The 20,101-nt window shown below is 42.9% G+C and overlaps 1 protein-coding gene across 7 annotated transcripts in view; it reads right to left on the bottom strand.

The window, feature by feature from the left end:
- The window catches only part of ATG2B (autophagy related 2B), a 92,537-nt gene that overhangs the window by 55,061 nt on the left and 17,375 nt on the right, over positions 1 to 20,101 (bottom strand). For 3 of the 7 annotated variants that reach the window (XM_038748466.1, XM_038748491.1, XM_038748499.1), the window contains exons 2-11: positions 19,132 to 19,294; positions 13,783 to 13,938; positions 12,743 to 12,845; positions 11,366 to 11,528; positions 10,041 to 10,220; positions 6,430 to 6,526; positions 5,180 to 5,362; positions 3,043 to 3,197; positions 2,847 to 2,955; positions 732 to 993 (exon numbers count right to left, since the gene is read on the bottom strand). In XM_038748466.1, coding sequence (XP_038604394.1) covers positions 732 to 993; positions 2,847 to 2,955; positions 3,043 to 3,197; positions 5,180 to 5,362; positions 6,430 to 6,526; positions 10,041 to 10,220; positions 11,366 to 11,528; positions 12,743 to 12,845; positions 13,783 to 13,938; positions 19,132 to 19,294 — 1,571 coding nt within the window. The remainder of the gene's footprint in view (positions 1 to 731; positions 994 to 2,846; positions 2,956 to 3,042; positions 3,198 to 5,179; positions 5,363 to 6,429; positions 6,527 to 10,040; positions 10,221 to 11,365; positions 11,529 to 12,742; positions 12,846 to 13,782; positions 13,939 to 19,131; positions 19,295 to 20,101) is intronic. The other 4 variants (XM_038748474.1, XM_038748507.1, XM_038748516.1 and 1 more) reach the window with 2 other exon arrangements.

The following is a 20,101-nucleotide window of genomic DNA, read 5'->3' as shown; positions in this document are numbered from 1 at the left end:
GATTTTTCTTTCCCTGGATGGCTTCATAATAATAATAATAATGGCATTTACTAAGCGCTTACTATGTGCAAAGCATTGTTCCAAGAGCTGGGGAGGTTACAAGGTGATCAGGTTGTCCCATGGAGGGGCTCACAGTCTTAATTCCCATTTTACAGATGAGGTCACTGCGGCCGAGAGAAGTGAAGTGATTTGCCCAAAGTCACACAGCTGACAATTGGCGAAGCTGGGATTTGAACCCATGACCTCTGACTCCAAAGCCCGGGCTCTGTCCACTGAGCCACGCTGCTTCTCTAATGAGGAGTTCAACTTTCTCTTAATGGGGTTTCAAAGCTTTCACAGTAAATGGTCAGAAATGTACTTATGGTACAGCGTCAGATTACAGATACAATCAATAAATCAATAGTATTTACTGAGCCTTTTATTGTGTGCAGAGTATTGTACTGAACGCTCGTGAGAATATAACACAATAGGGTTGGCAGACCCGCTCCCTGCCCACAAGAGGCTTACAGTCTGGCATGATATAAATCAATCTACATGCTCACACGTGGCACTCACAAAAAAAAAAAAAAAAAAAAGATGCCATCCAGGCTCAGATGAACAATTAATGACTAGAAATGGTTGAATCCCAACACTGAAATAGAAGTCAGTGAAGAAAGCTTACTCTTAAATCTGTTATAAGATGCTCCACTTGTCCTATTGTTAAAAAAAGGAAAAGTTTTTAAAGTTTTTACCTTAGGTGGTCATGAGAGCAGGCCTCTGCGAATGCGGCTCGGAAGGATATAAAATCATCCGTCGAAAACTGAACTGGATCAATCTGTTCTATACAGGTAAAGAAATGCTGTGCCATTGGCGTCAGTGGGTTAAGGTTCAGTGAAGTTTCCGGTGGTGGTAAAGGATCTATGTGAAGCACAGACACTGAAAAAGTGCCCACAGCTAGTCTGAATAGAAGCTCAGGCCTGGATTCGTCGACTGAAACAGATCTGGAGGGGAGAGCTGAAATACGAAAGGGAATTTCAAATTACTCACTAAATGGGTTTCAACATGATATCCCACCTCCGCCACTTGTCAGCTGTGTGACTTTGGGCACGTCACCTCACTACTCTGGGCCTCGGTTACCTCATGGGGGATTAAACTGGGATTAAAACTGTGAGCCCCAAGTGAACCTGATAACCTTGTATTTATTCCAGCGCTTAGAACAGTGCTTGGCACATAGTAAGCCTTTAACAAATACCATCATTATTATTATATCCAAATATCAATCTATCAATGGCATTTATTCAGTACTATACTAAGTGCTTGGGAGGGTACGAGAGTTGGCAGACACATTCCTTGCCCACAGTGAGCTTAGTCAGTCTACGGGGGAGACAATGATACGCAGAACTTATCATATATAATTTATAGATATGTAATAATTATTATTAATAACTATGGCATTAGTTAAGCACTTACTACGTGCTAGGCACTTTACTAAGCGCCGAAGTGGATACAAGCAAATCAGGCTGGACACAGTCCCTGTCCCATGTGGGGCGCATGGTCTCAATCCCCATTTTACAGATGAGGCAGCTGAGGACCAGAGAAGAAGTGAGCTGCCCAAGGTCACACAGCAGACAAGGGGCGGAGCCGGGGTTAGAACCCATAACCTTCTGACTCCTAAGCCTGTGCTCTATCCAGTTCGCCATGCTATTTCTCAAAGTGCTGTGGAGTTGAGGGTGGGGCGAATATCAAATACCCAAAGGTCACAGATCCAAGAACAGAGACGACACAGAAGGGAAAGGGAGCCGGGGAAAAGAGGGCTTGACTGAAGTAAATGCACAATATTTACTCGTGCATGCGCTTTCACAAAACACTTTGAATTTTCTCTGAGTCAAAGAAAATTGATTCAGTTTTCCAACTACATCTTATAGGCGGGATCCCTGTTGCTTGAAGTACGAGAGTACAAAACTACAGAAGTAAACGTGTGAACAAGACTTCTGAGTTAATTAACTGCACAAAAAGTTACATATGAACCAAAATCTGCTCACCGAATCTTCCTTTATGCCTTCATTCATTCAATCGTATTTATTGAGCACTTACTGAGTGCAGAGCACAGTACTAGGCGCTTGGGAAGTACAAGTTGGCAACATATAGAGCCGGTCCCTACCCAACAATGGGCTCACAGTCTAGAAGGGGGAGACAGACAACAAAACAAAACACGTGGACAGAACGATGCCTGGTGCTTATTTCAATTAAAAATCGCAGAGAAGAAACCTGAGGGTCTTTCATAGAAAGTGTGAAGCAAAACAAGACAAAAATCAGATGGTTGAGACTCCTAAAATGAAGGAAATTTGATGTGTAATTTTTGACAGTGAAATCAATGTTTATAAAAAATGTGAAACCAATTCTAAATGTTTTATGTGGATGCGGTATGGTCTAGTGGAGCACAGTCTGGGAGTCAGAAGGACCCGGGTTCTAATCCCGGCTCCACCACTTGTCTGCTGCGTGACCTTCGGCAAGTCACTTAACTTCTCGGGGCCTCAGTTACCTCATCTGTAAAATGGAGATTAGGACTAGGAGCCCCTTGTGGGACACTGACTGCGTCCAACCTGATTAGTTTGTATCTACCTCAGCACTTAGTCCAGCTGCTGGCACCTAGTAGGCACTAAAATAACCTAAAAAAAAATTGGAACTTCAGCAGTCATCTCATTTCCTTCATAAATCTGTCCGATTGCCAGAAAAACCTTTACCACTGTGTTGGTAAGAATACGAGAAGCAGCTTGAGTGCAATTTTCAATTGTATTTAAAACCATTCTGTGCAATTCCAAAGGAAAACAAGCGGACTAAAATTCAAAACGTCAACCTTTACTTACAGGCTTTCCGTAAGGAGGTTTGGTGAACTACGTTGGGCGTGAATGGTGAGCCTCTCAGCGGCTGCTCTTCTTTTTGATGCTCAAGAAAGTCGCCCCAGGTCGGCTGAAGCTACAACAGAAATACAACTGAATTTGACAGCTGCACGCCACAGGGAAGCGATGGAGGAAGAAACCTAAAAATAAATAATCCTCTTACCACAGTACCACTCAGTGGAGAGCCACCGGGTGTATTAGTATATGTACTGGTCAAGGACAGATCAAGATCCATTGTCGGTGGGTCTCCGAGGGGCGGAAGCGATGAAAGACTGTGTGACATGTCCATGTCAGCCATGGAGAAGAATACTTCTTCTTCTAGGAAGAAACGAGGAAAGTCCATTATGCCGGTCGGATGGGGAAGTGGGGGCGGTAACAGGTAGGTCAAGATCAAGAGTTACGGGAGGTGGTGATAAGAGCCATACAGGGGAGCTCGGGCAAGAAGAAAAAGGAGAACGGGTGAGTGATCTAGCTTTAAAAGACCAGCTCTGCTGACCTATTCCTTGCCTTCCTGTCACTCTCGCAGAAGGAGTCACAGTGTTGACGTAGACTAGTAACAACCTCTAGCATGCACAGGGGGCTCTGAAAAAACTGCATTTTCCTGCACTGAGAGAAGATAAAATAATGCATGTTTGACTAAAGATGATTCCATATATTAAGACTCCATTTATCTCAGTTAATGAATTTACCTAGATTGAAGAAATGTCTTCATAAAAAAAGGGGGCAAGAGGAGGAAAAGAACAACATCAAATACGTTAACGTTATATTCAGATGAATGATGTGACACGCTTTTCATTCACTCATTCAATCGTATTTATTGAGCGCTTACTGTGTGCAGAGCACTGTACTAAGCACTTGGGAAGTACAAGTCGGCAACATATAGAGACGGTCCCTACCCAACAACGGGCTCACAGTCTAGAAGGGGGAGACAGACAACAAAAAAAAACATTTAGACAGGTGTCATTGGTTCAGGCCAGGTTACAGCTCTAGGGTGAACAATCGGTCAATCAGCTGTATTTACTGCGAGCTTACTGTGTGCAGAGCACTGTTCAAAGGGCTTGGGAGAGTACTCTATAACAATATTCAAAATACCAAAAGCCAGAGTTGTCCTTACAACCCAGTCTGTCTCCCCTTGGAGCTTGCCCATCTACAACTCTATGTATACCTTCCCTTCGCAATACCGGTGGGGGCTGTTTTGGGACTGGGACCAGTGGAAGAAACATGGGCGGCAGAGGAAGAGAAGGAAAGGAGAGGTGGATCCATTAGCCATGGAGGCCTCTCCCCTACATCGATCACAGTGAACTCTAGCAAACAGCCCAATCACTTAATCTAATAACCAAAACTGTCGGATGCGGGTATGGCATCAAACACACAAAAACACACACTCACACCCCTCCCCCAGTGGGGAAGTATGTAGTAACACGGGAGAAAATGCAAAAACAGCACCAGGTGGACAGCCAAAGCAACAGAACATGAAAGATTGACTTTTCATCAATCAACTAATGGTATACGTTGAGTGCTTAGTGTTTACAGAGCACTGTATTAAGTACAACGGTGTTGATAGAAAGAATCACTCCTATCTAGGAGCTTCCCAACAAATTTCCTATATAAAGAGGCAGCTGATTCCACACTGATGTAGAAGAGACTGTTGACTCCATACTAGCATACAATAAAAATCTAATCGCGTTTAAAGACAATCACATAAAAAATTCCATATTGAATGCTGCCTATTTTAAGACATAATAATAATAATAATAATAATAATGGTATTTACTAAGCCCATAGTATGTGCCAGACACTGTAATAAGCACTGCGGTAGATACAAGCAAATTGGGTTGGATCATATTTTTTCTGAATTATTCGAGGATATATTGGCAAAGGGAGGTGTGTTCACAACAACAAATCTAACCAATGTAATCAGATTCATTTGCCTTTCATCACATCTAGATAACCTGAACTGCTGTGGTTAGAAAAAATTGTATGCCAACCACAAATTATGGTATGTTTGATTTTCCTTACAAAACTGTTCAACATTTAGGTAGTGTGAAGTGAATATGATCAGATTGAGCTGGGAAAACGATCAAGCTTCACATGCTGATTTCGAGTATAACTGATGGTGATCCTTAAACTGAGAAATTTCCATTTTGGCGAATTTCAGTTTTGATTCACCCCAATGAAAAAACTGTCCTGCTGACAACCAAGACTGTGCTCATGCATAGGATATAGACAGGTGTTCAGGAACGAGTTTTACCTTCTTGATTCGTAAAAGGTAAACATCTGGTGTGGAAAAAGTTGCTTACCACGACTGGACGGAGTTCGAGCCGTCTCTGTCTCATAGAAGCTCTGTTCAGATGACACACCAGCAGAGAGAGAGTCTTTCCTTAAATACCGGTTCAATTCCATCTGAATCCGGTATTCATCCTCCTGTTGCATCGGTCGATTTTTCCTGTCTTTATTGGACAACCTTACCCTGCTGGAATTCTCTGTGGGTGGAGAATATAATAGACCTTATTTTTTATTGTACTCCAACAAGGCTTACCCAGTTAAAATGACCGTTTCTTACTCAGTGCGATGAAGCAATCATATTAATGGAGCACTTACTGGGTGCACAGCAATGAACTTGGGAAAGTACAACAAAGCTGGTAGACATGTTCCCTGCCCACAATAAGCTTACAGTCTAGAGGGGGAAACAGACATTAATATAAATAAATTATGTACATAAGTGCTGTGGGGTTGAGGAAGGAAAAGGAGGAGGGGAAGGAGGAGGAGGAGAGATGGAGAAGGGGATCCAGAACTGAACCTTGAGGGACACCCACAGTTGGGGGTTGGAGAGGTAGAGGAGGAACCTGCAAAAAAGATTGAGAATGGCTGCCAGAGAGATAAGAGGAGAACCAGGAGAGGACAATGTCAGTGAAGTCAAGGTTGCATAACGTTTCCAGGAGAAGCAAGCGGGTGGTTGACAGTCTTGAAGGCAGCTGAGAAGTCAAGGAGGATTACGATGGATTAGAGGCTACTGGATTTGGCATCATTGGTGACCTTAGAGAGAGCAGTTTCTGTGGAGTGAATGGGGCAGAACCTAGATTGGAGGGGGTCAGGGAGAGAACTGAGGAGAGGAAGTGGAGGTGGTGCAAACAATAATCATTTTATTTTCAGGTTTTTCCAGAGCTAAAGAAAGGGGTTCACCTGCCCATCAGAAGTCCTTTCGGGAAACCTCCTAATTTTTTGAATTTCTATTTCAGACAAACTTCGTGAGAAAAATGGACCATTTCCAGACATCATTACAAAAGAGAAGGTTTGAGCACCTTCTCCCAAAAATGTAATCAATGAAAAATAGCGATTTCGAGTGCCTCCCTAAAATCCTGGAAAAACAGAACTATATACTAATTTGCACTCTAACAAACTATTAAAATCAGCTACAATCAATCCATTGTATTTACTGAGTGCTTACCATGTGCAAGGCACTGTGATGAGCACTTGGGAGAGTACAATACAACAAAATTAGCAGATACGTTTTTTCTTTAATGCTACATGACATATATTAAGTACTTGCCTGGTCCAGCAATGGCCGCTAACATGTCCAAAAGCAGATGTACCTGTCTTGGTGACAGGAATAGATGCATGGAGTCCATCTGTCCATCAATATCCAACTTTTAAAAATTGATAAAAAAAATAACTTCAGCATTAATATATTATTCACTGAATTTCTGGCCACACTGAACTTGTATATAGTATCTTTCTCCTCAATGAGATGAGTAAAAATTCATTTGCAGCCCGCCACCCTTGTATTCTTCTCATTGCAATCACAGTGTCCTCGGATGGGGAGATTTTTAAAAAGGATAAACTCTCTATAGATCATTAATACTTAAGTGGATTGTTTAAGTCTATAAAAAGGGAGAGGCAGGAGGAGAGAAAGAGTGAGAGCAGTAGCCCTCAAGCACCAGGCTTTAGAGGTGAAAAGGCATAGCGTGGCTCAGTGGAAAGAGCCCGGGCTTTGGAGTCAGAGGTCATGGGTTCAAATCCCAGCTCCGTCAATTGTCAGCTGCGTGACTTTGGGCAAGTCACTTCACTTCTCTGGGCCTCAGTTACCTCATCTGTAAAATGGGGGATGAAGACTGTGAGCCCCCCGTGGGACAACTTGATCACCTTGTAACTTCCCCAGCGCTTAGAACAGTGCTTTGCACATAGTAAGCGCTTAATAAATGCCATTATTATTACTATTATGTAGGTTGCAGAGGTGCAGCACGGCGTGGTGGAAAGAGCACAGGCTTGGGAGTCAGGAGGTCATGGGTTCTAATCCTAGCTCTGCCACTTGTCAGCTGCGTGACCTTGGGCAAGTCACTTCACTTCTCTGTGCTTGTTACCTCATCTGGAAAATGGGGGTGAAGACTGTGAGCCCCACATGGGACAGGGACTGTGTCCAACCCGATTTACTTGTATGCTGGATGTTTGTTGCTGGATGTTTGTATGCTTTGCACATAGTAGGCACTTAATAAATGCCATCATTATTATTATGCTCTCCAGCACTTAATACAGTGCTTGGCACAGGGTAAGCGCTTAAGAAATACCATAATTTGTTAAAAATGTTAAAACACAAGAACATCTGGGTCCTAAGCATTTTTTTTTCTATCTCCTAATGTAACTGCTTATCTTTTTTCATTTTTTTCTAGGGTATTTGTTAAGTGTACCAGGCACTCTTCTAACTGCTGGGGTAGATACAAGTTCATCACATTGGACGCAGTCTCTGTCCCACGTGGGGCTCACAGTCTTAATCCCCATTTTACAGATGAGGGAACTGAGGCACAGAGAAGTTAACCTACTTGACCAAGGTCACCCAGCAGGCAAGTGGCAGAGTCAGGATTAGAACCCAAGTCCTTCTGACTCCCGCGCCCCGCTCTATCCACTAGGCCATGCTGCTTCTATTTCTGCTGATCTAATAACTAGAATAAAGCCAATTAACAATCCCTTTCCGGAGAGTAATTTTCCCGTGGTACTACACACAAATCATGTAAATAATAATTGAGGTGTTTGCTAAGTGCTTATTATGCACCAAGCATTCATTCATTCAATTGTATTTATTAAGTGCTTATTGTATGCAGAGCACTGTACTAAGTGCTGTACTAAATCCTGGGGTAGATGCAAAATAATCAGATTAGACATGGTTCCTGTCCCACATGGGGCTATCTCAGTTTACACGGGAGGGAGGAGCAGGTATTTAATCCCCATTTCACAGATGAGGAAACAGAGAGAAGTTAAGTGACTTGTCCAAGGTCACAGAACAGGTAAGTGGAGGGGTTAGGATTAGAACCCAGGTCTCCCAGCTTCTAGTCCTGTTTTCCTTTTATGAGGCCAAGCTGTTTCTCTCAGAAAATAACCTCAAAACACAACATATACAAAATTCAGCTACAGTAAATTAACTTCTCAGTATTTTTAACATAATAGCGTTGTGTCGTATTTGTAACAGTGGTCAAGAAACATTTTGTTCTTGCATGTTGTCGGGGAAAGAGCACTGCGCTGGGAGTCAGAAGGCCCAGATTTCTGTCCTCACTCTGCCGCTTGCCCGTTGTGTGACCGTGGGCAAGTCATTTAACCTCTCTGGGCTTTAGTTTCCTTACCTGTGACATGGGGATGAAACATCTGCTTTCCCTATCTTTTAGTCTGTGAGTGCCAAGCTGAATAGGGACTCTGTCCAACCTGACTACCTTGCATTTTCCCCATTGCTTGGAATGTTGTAAGTCCTTCAAAAATCACGATTTCTATTTATCATCATCATTGTTATTATTATTATTATAGCTCTAAGCCTATTTGAAGGGCTACTTCTGAGCTCATCCTACAAGAGAATAATCAGTGGATCGTATTATATGACGGGATAGAGGATTAATACAGTGGTATATTGAATGAAATATGCCAATATTTAAACCCTGAATATCATTTGTGCCACCGTGAGAAAATTCATTTTTGTGCATCTCAGAAAATCCCATGGGCTTTTTTGGTTAATACCAAAACTTGTTACACCAAAATTTGGTCTACTTAGGTTAGGAGAAAACGGACGCATGTATGCACACGCACACGCACGTGTTAAAATCACCTATTGAAAACCTTGTTGGAGTTTATTGATTAAAATGAGAACTCTCTAAGCGACTAGGTAAAATACAGTAATTCTCCTTAAAAGCTAAGATAAAAGATAGTCTCTTTTTTCCCCAAGAAAATCTCAACACAAATTCAAAAGTGAAAATGGACATTAGAAGAAAATTTCGGACGACAAACGAGAGGCCGACTTTTGAACTAATTTTTGGCTTCTCGTCTATGAATTCTTATTTTAAGTAACTAATTGGATTCCAAAATGTTTTTGAGCACCCACTGAAGTTAGAAAAATATTATTATGCATTGAGTACCGACTTGGTGCAATACACTGTGATTGGGAAGTTTAAAATAGCAAATGGCACATTTCCCACCAACAAGGTCAAAACCCAGATGCCTCTAAGTCAGGAACTGTCTGTATAGTGCTTCACTGCTACACTTTTAGATATCCTGTTTGTCATGCTCTGGCTGCATTCCTCTGAATGATAATGAAAATCCTTGAATTTAACTATCCTTCCAATTACCTTACCTTATGTCAATAATCACTTATTGCCTAGGGAATAGAACTCTGGCATTTTCTTGCCCTTGAAATGAGAGGCAAGCCAATATACTAACCATATCTTCATCACACAATTCAATTACTTCTGATCAGATATGGATGGAGGCATCTCTAAAACTGATATATACATTTGCTTACAATTCACCACGGCTGTATAGAAAGATCTTTCTTAATACTCAATAAAATACTCTTTAAATACACTTGTTCTAAAACTGTCCAAATTAAATACTCTTTTAGTTTGCCTTGTATTTATTTCAACTGCTAAGACTACCCCCATGTCCTACCTGAGTTTCACCTACAGATGATAAAATAGAGAAAGTTGGATGTGTCAGGTTTTAAAACTATAATACAAACTTAATTTCACACATAATTGCGTATTAAAAATCTCTCCTTTGACTCCTTACATTTAAATTTCACTTGGGAACGTGATAAATATTGACATGACTTCTGAACTACATTTTTTTTAAGCAGGGGGTTGGGGGGCAAAGAGGGGAAGAAAGTTATATAGAAAGACAGTGGCTAACCTTAGCTCCAGGAAGTATGTCATTTTGCTTTAGCGTGAGGCTCAGTTCCATCCGACCAATTAGCCTCCCAATTTGAACAGGATCTGAGGGGGCTACTTCTGGGAAATTCCTCGTTAACTGTGGGTGTGGCTCATAAATAATTTTTGGATTCCAGCTAGGAGAGAGCTTTGGTTCCGTTTCCTGCACAATGAAAAGAGAATTAGAACACTGTTCACCTTCTCTAAGCATTTAACATGGGAACACAGTATCTAACCTGAATGAGAAAATCGAAGTCACTTATAAAATTACACCAAGTTTCAGAATAGTAGCAGATTCTACAGGAGAGAGGCAAGACTCATGAAAAGCCCAAGATACAGATTGTCATTTTTTTTACTGGAAGATACATTTCGTTATAATAGCTAATTCTAAAAATAACTCGACTGCCCCTCAAAATGCCCTTTATCAAAATCTTCTGTATTCTGCCAAATGCTTCTTGGAGGAATTCTATATAAAGCCAATTATTTTTCTTATCACTCCTTGGGAAGTGTAACCGCTAAAGACACCAGGTCCACTGTGGGTGGAAGGTCCATCAGCCTTATGGAAATGGGGCTGAGGAGGAAACCATTATTATAGTCTCCCAAGTGCGAAAAATAAGGTGCTCTGCACACTGTAAGGGCTCAATAAACACCACTGATGATGATTAAGCAGCGTGGCTCACTGGAAAGAGCCCGGGCTTTGGAGTCAGAGGTCATGGGTTCAAATCCAGGCTCCGCCAATTGTCAGCTGTGTGACTTTGGGCAAGTCACTTAATAATAATAACAATGTTGGTATTTGTTAAGCGCTTACTATGCACTTAACTTCTCTGGGCCTCAGTTACCTCATCTGTAAAATGGGGATTAAGGCTGTGAGCCCCACATGGGACAAGCTGATCACCTTGTAACCTCCCCAGCGCTTAGAACAGTGCTTTGCACATAATAAGCGCTTAAAAATGCCATCATTATTATTATTATTATTACAGATTTGGGGGCAGGGACCACCCACCCCTCGGCAAGAACCAGGATAGTCAGCTGCTAAAAGTTGAAGCTCCAGAGAGGCCAAAGGACCTACACTCCCATCTGTCCCGGGCCTCAGTCGGATACGAGCGGTCCAGATCCCACCCGGCTCCCTTTCCCTGGCCCCCACCCCCAGGACCTGCAGCCCAAGATGGGCCTGCAAGGAAAATGAAAAGGAATCCGTGCAGCTCCCCAAACTGAAAGACCCTTCGATCTACGCATCCTGTCAAAATGTCATAATGCTCAGAAAACTTGCCACTATTACTGTACGCGCTGCCTCTTGGCAGTTTTTACCGTTGGGGCAGATGAGCACACTGGGGAAGACTTTGCTGAGGCCGAAAACTCATCCCAGAAGAGAGAGATTCCAGAGAGCTGAAGTAACTTGTGGGCAAAAGCTGTAGGTTGATGTACATTAATTCCGGAGCATTCATCAGCAGCTTCATCGCAATACATAGTTCTGAGAGACGGAACCAAAGACACAAGGACGGTTTTACAGTACGGCGATTGAAAACCAGTGTGCCCTGGTGGAAAGAGTCGGGGCCCGGGAGTCTGAAGACTGGGTTCAATCCGGGCTTTGACGCTTGTCTGCTGTTTGACCTGGGGCTAGTCATTTCACTTTTCTGTGGCCTGGTTGCCTCATCTGTGAAATGGGAATTAAGACTAGGAGCCCCAAGTGAGATATATATGGCCTGTGTCTGAGCAGAACACCTTGTATAATAATGATGGCATTTGTATCTACCTCAGTGCTTAGAACAGTGCTTAGCAAATACCATTAAAAAAAAGGTACCTTTTTTTTTTAAGATCTAGCACCTCTCTTGGCAGGGATGCAGAGGAGGCATTGAGAAATACACATTAAACTGGCACGAGAGATCCAGGGCCTGATAAGGTTGGTTTTTTGGAGGGGTAATTACAGTCTATTGGGTTGAATTTTGAAAGGAGTGAAAATAATTTCAATGAATATACACTCATATACACTCAATTTAAAGTTCAATTTAAACTGGCAAAACTTAGCTAATTCCTACTTCTGTGTGTCAGTATGCATGCTTTCTACACCAAAGACAATAATTGTGGTATTTTTTAAGCGTTTACTTTATGCCAAGAACTTTAATAAGATTTGGAGTGGAGAAAAGATTATCGTGTCCCACATGGGGCTCACAATCTAACTAGAAGGGAGAACAGGTATCGAATCGCCATTTTACAGTGAGGAAACTGAGGCACAGTAAAGTTAAGTAACTTGCCTAAGGTCTCATTGGAAGCAAGCGGGGAGAATCCAAGTCCTATGATTCCCAGGCCTGTGCTCTTGACGTGTAAACAATGTAACAATAATTACAATAATAATAGGAATAATTGTTAACAATTAACAATGTAAGGGTGATGATTACAGTGTCAAGCACTATTCTAGGTGCTGGGGTAGAGATAAGGTAATCAGGTTGGGACAATAGCCCCCGTCCCACATGGAGTTCACAGTCAGAGAGAAGGCGATTTAATCCCCATTTTACAGATGAGGAAACTGAGGCATGGAGAAGTTAAATGACTTGTCCAAGGTCACACAGCAGACAGGTGGCAGAACCAGAGTTAAAACCCAGGTCCTCCGACTCCCGGGCCCATTCTTTTTCCACTAGGCAATGCTGTTTCACGATACTCCAGGGCTTTGCTATTTTTAAGGCTTACCTTTCTATTCTGATTTCTAGTGCAGTTCCAGTTTTAGAGTTTTCAGGTACATGTTCAATTCTCAAAACAGTGTCCATAAAAGTAACTTTGACTCTTCTTAGAACTAGAATAAAAAGAATGACAAATATAACACAGACTATATACACAACGGCACAGCTATTAGGAGACAAAAGAAAGCCAGCAAGAGCGCAAGGGGAACACTTCACACCACCTTCCTTTAAAACTCGATTTTCTCAGTCTAGAAACAAATACAGATCCTATTATCTGAGATGTATTATAAACGAATACTTCCAAACTCAAGAGTGTTCCTAATCGTATTTTGCAGAACTCTTGAGAACGGACCCATCTGAAAAAACAAACGTTTTTCTACGGAGGAAAGGGAGAAGGAACCTCTATAATCAGAGTCCATAACTGGTTCATCAACCCCAGATCAATGGTGGGGCCACTGGTGTGGGGAAGAGGCTGCTCAGAAATCTCGCCGGCCTCTGCTCTGGCCTTGTGATGGGGAGGAAACCTCAGCAGCTTAAGGCCTTCTCAGCTTTTCAGACGTCCGAAAAGCTACGGCTGTGACTTCTGGGGCCCCTGGACTGAGCCGGGAACAGCCCGAAACTCTGCCCCGATGCTCTGCTGCTCTTGTAATGGGTGTCGTCCTTGTCTTATACATTGGTTTGGAGTTTTTACTGCTTCTCCCTATTACGCGCCCATTGCCAATCCTCTTCATTCTGCTAAGGGGCCAATGCCTACATCTAAATCTCTTCTGTGTATTTTTTCCCGGTACTTAATATAGCGCTTTGCCCCCAGCAGGTGATGCGATACGTATTTGCGTTATACAAGTAGAAGACCCAAGAAAACTAATACAATTCAGACCCGGGCAGCATAAAATGTCCTAAAAGCCACTAAAATTATTAAAAAAATAAAATGAGAGACAGTTTAGGAGGACCGATTTAACGTGAAAACAAAAGATGTACTTCAGATGTGGCTCACAAAGGCAAAACTGAACTTGAAGATAGGATTTCTAATCAAATGGAAGAGCATCAAACCTGTTTCGATGGTTTCGGCAAATTTTTCGAGCCCTTCAAACGGCTGAGAGCTTTCTCCTTGTTCGTCAGTTAGTTTGTGGCTAAGACACTCCTTTGCTAGCTGCATACTGCTAGTCATGAAACTTGACCAATACATAGGCTCAGAACCCGATGCTGCTGAAGACAAATAAAACAACCTAAATTACTTGCTAATAAATCGTTGTATCTCCATGGGCTCAGCTTTGCCATAACAGATTTTTTCACTGTGAGAAATCAGGGAACCCCTTTCTGAATACGGTAGCCTGTTTGGACACTGCATGCCAGTGTTGGGAGAAACCGTTTGAGGTCAAATGTGCTGTACTGGATAGGATGAATTCTACAAAATGAGTTCTCCTAAATGCAGGGTTTGGCAAGAACGCAACCAGATTACAGAACTAGGTGGATACCTTTTTTAAAGAGTACTTATCCAAAAAACAGTTATTTACTAAACACATTAACACAACAGGAAATGTCAGCACTTAGAAAAAAAGATGTAATTTCCCTTTTTTTAGAACAAACTCTACATGTACAGGTTTTTGCTTTCTTCCACCCCACCCTCAAGAGCATGCGGGCACATTTCCAACTAAATAATAATTGTGGTATTTGTTAAGCACTTACTATGTACCAGGCACTGTACTAAGCGCTGAGGTGGATTTCCCTAAATAGCTGCTTTTCTAAAGCAAGGCCACTGATGGTGAAATCTATCTAAATCTATCTAAGGTATGACTGAAAATTCATACAGTCCCTCTAGACTGTAAGGTCTTTGCGGATGGGGAATGTGTCTATTATATCATTATATTGTATTCCCCCAAGGGTTCAGTACAGTGCTCTGCACACAATAAGCGCTCAATAAATACGACTGCTTGACTGACTGACAAGACCAATGCGGGACTCCAGCCCTAACTACATTGAGAGCACACAAAAGACTGCCTCGTATGCGGACATGTTTGTCCTTTACAGTGTCTGGCATGTTTTCACTTTTCTCTCCCTGTCTCACCATCCTCACAAAACTTCTCCTCCCAATCAATGAATCAATCAATCAATTGTATTTACTGAGTGCTTACTGTGTGCAGAGCACTGTACTAAGCGCTTGGGAAGTACAAGTTGGCAACATACAGAGACAGTCCCTACCCAACAGTGGGCTCACAGTCTAAAAGGGGGAGACAGAGAACAAAACCAAACATACTAACAAAATAAATAGAATAGATATGTAAAATAGAGTAATAAATATGTACAAACATATTTTGTATGTACTTTGATATTTGTATGTATTTGCATGTATTTTGATATTTTGTATCCCAGTGAGCCACTCTTTAATTTCAGTTCACCATGCTGAACCGTCTAGAATCGAGAGCCGCTAATGGAGTCATACGATTTTTTTTTAAGATACTGGTTTAGCACTTATCATGTGCCAGGCGCTGTACTAAGCGCTGGGGCAGATCAATCAATGGCACTTACTAACGCTTACCTTGTGTGCGCAGAGCACCATACTAAGCGCTTGGGAGAGCACAACACAACAGAATTTGCAGACACGTTCCCCACCCATAACGAGACAGGCTAATGAGGTTGGACACCAACCATGTCCCTCTAGACTGTAAGCTCGTTGTGGGCAGGAAATGATCTGTTCATTCATTCATTCATTCAATCGTATTTATTGAGCGCTTACTGTGCGCAGAGCACTGTATCTGTTGTTGTATTGGCATTCATATCTGATGGACAGTTACTAAGCCCACTTTCAAAACCATATTGAAGGCACATCTCCTCCAAGAGGTCTTCCCTGACTAACCCCCATTTTCTCTTCTCCCACTCCCTTCCGCGTCGCCATTGCACTTGGATTTGGACCCTTTATTCAGCTCTCCCTCAGCCCCACAGCACTTACGTAAATATCCATTATTTATTTACTTTTATTAATGTCTGTTCCCCACTCTGGACTATAAAAATGAGGATTAAAACTGTGAGCCCCCCGTGGAACAACCTGATCACCTTGTAACCTCCCCAGCGCTTAGAACAGAGTGCTTCGCACATAGTAAGCGCTTAAATACCATCATTATTATAATTATTATCATTATTATAAGCTCACTGTGGGCAGGGTACGTGTCTACCAGCTCTGTTGTATTCTACTCTCCCAAGCACTCAGTAGAGTGGTCTGCACAAAGTAAATACTCAATAAATACCACTGACTGATTGACCGACTTGTAGAAGTTTCTGGTTTCATGGCGGCCTGAATAACCCTAAGCCTCTTCTGCACCCCACCACCTGTAGTGTCTGATCCTTAACTTGATCTGTATCTCGACTCCAAGTTCTGCAATGTAGCAAGGTGCTTTTGGTGCAAAAGTTACTTCACTGTAAGTAGACTTTGTCTCTCTGAGTCACTGGCATCAAATCATTCTCGGTGATTTTCCTAGATTGTGCCCAAGTAAATTATAATACTATGCCTCTGAGATGATCAATTGATCAATCTTATTTATTGAGCACTTACTGGGTGCAGAGCATTAAAGGGTTTGGGAGAGTACAATGTAACAGAGTTGATAGACACGTTCCCTGCCCAAAAGGAGCTTACAGTCAATTTCAGGTACTTTTAAAACAAGAGCTTAACAATCAAATTTCAGCGAAGCAGTGTCGCCTGGTGGATAGAGCACGGGCCTGGGTGTCGGAAGGACCTGGATTCAAATCCTGGCTCCTCCACTTGCCTGCTGTGTGACCCTGGGCAAGTCATTTAACTGCAGTGTGCCTCAGTTACCTCATCTGTAAAATGGGGGATAACAATGTGAGCACCATGTGGGACAGGGACTGTATCCAACTCCATCTACCCCGGTATTTAGTACAGTGCCTGGCATTCAATCGATCAATGTTATTTATTGAGCTCATTTAACTACTGTGTGCCTCAGTTACCTCATCTGTAAAATGGGGAATAACAACGTGAGCACCACGTGGGACAGGGACTGTAACCAACTGCATCTACCCCAGTGTTAGTACAGTGCCTGGCATTCAATCGATCAATGTTATTTACTGAGCTCATTTAACTGCAGTGTGCCTCAGTTACCTCATCTGTAAAATGGGGAATAACAATGTGAGCACCATGTGGGACAGGGACTGTATCTAACTCCATCTACCCCGGTGTTTAGTACAGTGCCTGGCATTCAATCGATCAATGTTATTTATTGAGCTCATTTAACTACTGTGTGCCTCAGTTACCTCATCTGTAAAATGGGGAATAACAACGTGAGCACCATGTGGGACAGGGACTGTATCCAACTCCACCTACCCCGGTGTTACTACAGTGCTTGGCATTCAATAGATCAATGTTATTTATTGAGCTCATTTAACTACTGTGTGCCTCAGTTACCTCATCTGTAAAATGGGGAATAACAATGTGAGCACCATGTGGGACAGGGACTGTATCCAACTGCACCTACCCCGGTGTTTAGTACAGTGCCTGGCACTCAATCCATCAATGGTATTTACTGAGATCATTTAACTACTGTGTGCCTCAGTTACCACAACTGTAAAAAGGGGAATAACAATGGGAGCCCCATGTGGGACACAGACTGTGTCCAACTGCATCTACTCCGACAATAGATCAACAGATCAATGGACTTTACTCGGCGCTTACTATCTGCAGAGCACTGTTTTAAGCACTTGGCAGAGGGGAGAGTACAATACAACAGAGTTAGCAGAAACATTCCCAGTCCATAATGAATTTACAGTCTAGAGGGGGACACAGTAAGCGCTTAAATACCATGGAAAAGGAGAGATGCTTGAAATTTCAAATTCAAATTTGGAATCAATAACCTGAGTCAGAGAAACCCTCAAAATATCAAAATACCTGCCTAATCTCCTCATACAGGGCGCGTCTTTGACTTCTATCGTACATTCCCGAGAACAACGCTCCAACGGTATTAGCCGATCAATAAATGCAATTATGGAGCCCATGTGGAGGAAAGAGCCTTCATCTGGGAATGAAAGGTCCTAAACTCTAGTCCAACGGAGGGGCATCACATGGGCTTGGATGTTTAGGTCTCTGCCCTTCCAAAATGGGCTCTCGCGCCTTTACCCCAATTGTCCGCCTATTTTAGGGGCCAACATAACGGGACAGGCCAGGGTGACCGTTGGTTTTGTGAATCTCCCTCTCCAGCGGGGTGGGAACATCATGCCCGGGGTAATTACAGCTTCCAAAATACAGGCAACCTGTGCCACTGAAAGAGAGCGATCCCTAAGGAGTCTAACAGAGCGCTCAGCAAACCAATAGTCCGAAGTGTGAGAACGGCAGGGGGAAGGAACAAATAGGCCACAGACCCCTCAAACCCGCAAAAGTGGAAAGCAAGTGAAAGTGGAATTTTTGCTTGGTGAACTACGTCAACATTTGTTGAGTCCCATCCCACGGGAGTTAGTATTTTAAAGGAAAAGTTTTGCTTTCCTTGCTTCATCCGTTACGCAGCTCTCTTAAATTCACACTAAGCTCGTTGTGGGCAGGGAACGTGTCTACCAACTCCGTCATGCTGTATTTTCCCAAGCGCTTATTACAGTGCTCTGCACACAGTAAGCACTCAATAAATACGACTGAATGAATAATATGATTGGTACAAAAAATGTGATCCCTAGGACTTTCTGAAGGTCTGAGGAGGTACCCTCATCAGCCCTGTAGTAACAGCAGGGCAATTATGGGAAAATATGCAAAGATTAAAAAGAAGGGGAAAGGGCCCGGCCCCAGTAAGAGCACATTCAATGAAATTTATTGAGCACTTACTGTGTGCTCAGCACTGTACTTGGCACTTGGGAGAATACAAAAACTTGAGTTGGTAGATACGAAGAGCAGCATGGAACAGTGGACAAAGTGCGGGCCCCAATGTCAAAAGGACTAATTCCGGCTCTGCCACTTGGCTGCTGCGTGACCTCGGGCAAGTCACTTAACTCCTCTTAGCCTCAGTTACCTCATCTGTAAAATGGGGACTGAGACTGTGAGCCTCCCGTGGGACAGGGACTACATCCAACCCGACTTGCTTGTAATCACCCCAGCGCTTAGTACAGTGCCTAGCACATAGGCGCTTAACAAATACCGTCATTATTATTATTTTATTTCCCCTGCCCACAATCAGCTTACTACCTACAGGGGAGACAGACATTAAAATAAATGACGGGTAGGTACGTAAAGGTTGTGGGGCCGAGGGTGGGTTGAAGAAGGATGCAGATCCAAGTGCAAGGGTGACGCGGAAGGGAGAGGAACTTAGGAGGGTCGCGATGTTTTCCAAGATTGAGATTCCAATACAGAAAAAGCAGACGCACCGAAGAAAAATAATAATATTACCGCCATTCCTGGCAAGTCACACCCACCTACTCGAGGTCTAGGCCTGAAGACCATCTCCAATCCTTTCACTTCCAGGGCGCAGTTATCCTGTAGCAAGGAGCCCCAAGGAACGGAGAGAGAAATTGATTGAATAAATCCCTCCGTGACTTCTAGGGGTGCATCAACTGACTCCAGGATTTCATTGAGGCACTACCGAGAGAACCAAAGCTCATTTTAGTCATCGTGAGGACACAGTACGCTCGTCTTAAAGTCGACATGGTTAATTTGACTTTAACCTACCCGTTACGTAACATTGAAATCACCCGGTGCCTACTCTTACTCTTACTTGCCTACCAAATAAGCACTGGGGTCAAGTTAAAGGACTGACTTTTGATGTACTCTGCAACATAAATACATTCTTAAAATCTGCGAGTGAAAAGGGTTGCTGCTTAGAAATAATAGATCAAAATTTAAGAACAGTTAGAAAAGGTGATGAAATTTACGAAACAAAAAGACAACACTGTGTAAAAGTATTAAAAGAAAACAAACCAAAACAATCTCACGAAAGTGGGCCGTCCAACCACTTTCTTTTGAGGTGGTTTGGGCCAAAGGTGTAACATTAAAATACACAGCAACGCCTTAAATGAAACCCTCTTCCTGGAAGGCCCTGAGAGAGTAGAGTAGAGTAAATACGGGTTCTGGCCCAAAAGTTTTCCTTCCTAGAGTCCTACACCTGACCTGACTTCCACAGCCAAGGGGAAGGTTACGCATTTGCAGCGTTGTTACATGTGCACTGTTGTAGCTTTGTGCTGCTGGGATCTGTAGTCCAAAAGAGTGCAATTAGCCACTGTCACCCGGCTCACCGTACTGAACCCCTGGTCACTACACCTGCCTATATAATGCTGCGGATCCCAGGCCGACATTCTCAGAGGATTGTAAGGAAGAATCTGGGACTCGGCTAGACCCGTTCAATCCGGCCAAACCACATGCCAGGTCCAGCCAGGGCTCTGGATCCTG

Source organism: Tachyglossus aculeatus, chromosome 1, assembly GCF_015852505.1.
Source record: "Tachyglossus aculeatus isolate mTacAcu1 chromosome 1, mTacAcu1.pri, whole genome shotgun sequence".
Lineage (NCBI taxonomy): Eukaryota > Metazoa > Chordata > Mammalia > Monotremata > Tachyglossidae > Tachyglossus > Tachyglossus aculeatus.
The sequence above is the reverse complement of the archived record's forward strand: the minus strand, read 5'-3'. Positions and strand labels throughout refer to the sequence as shown.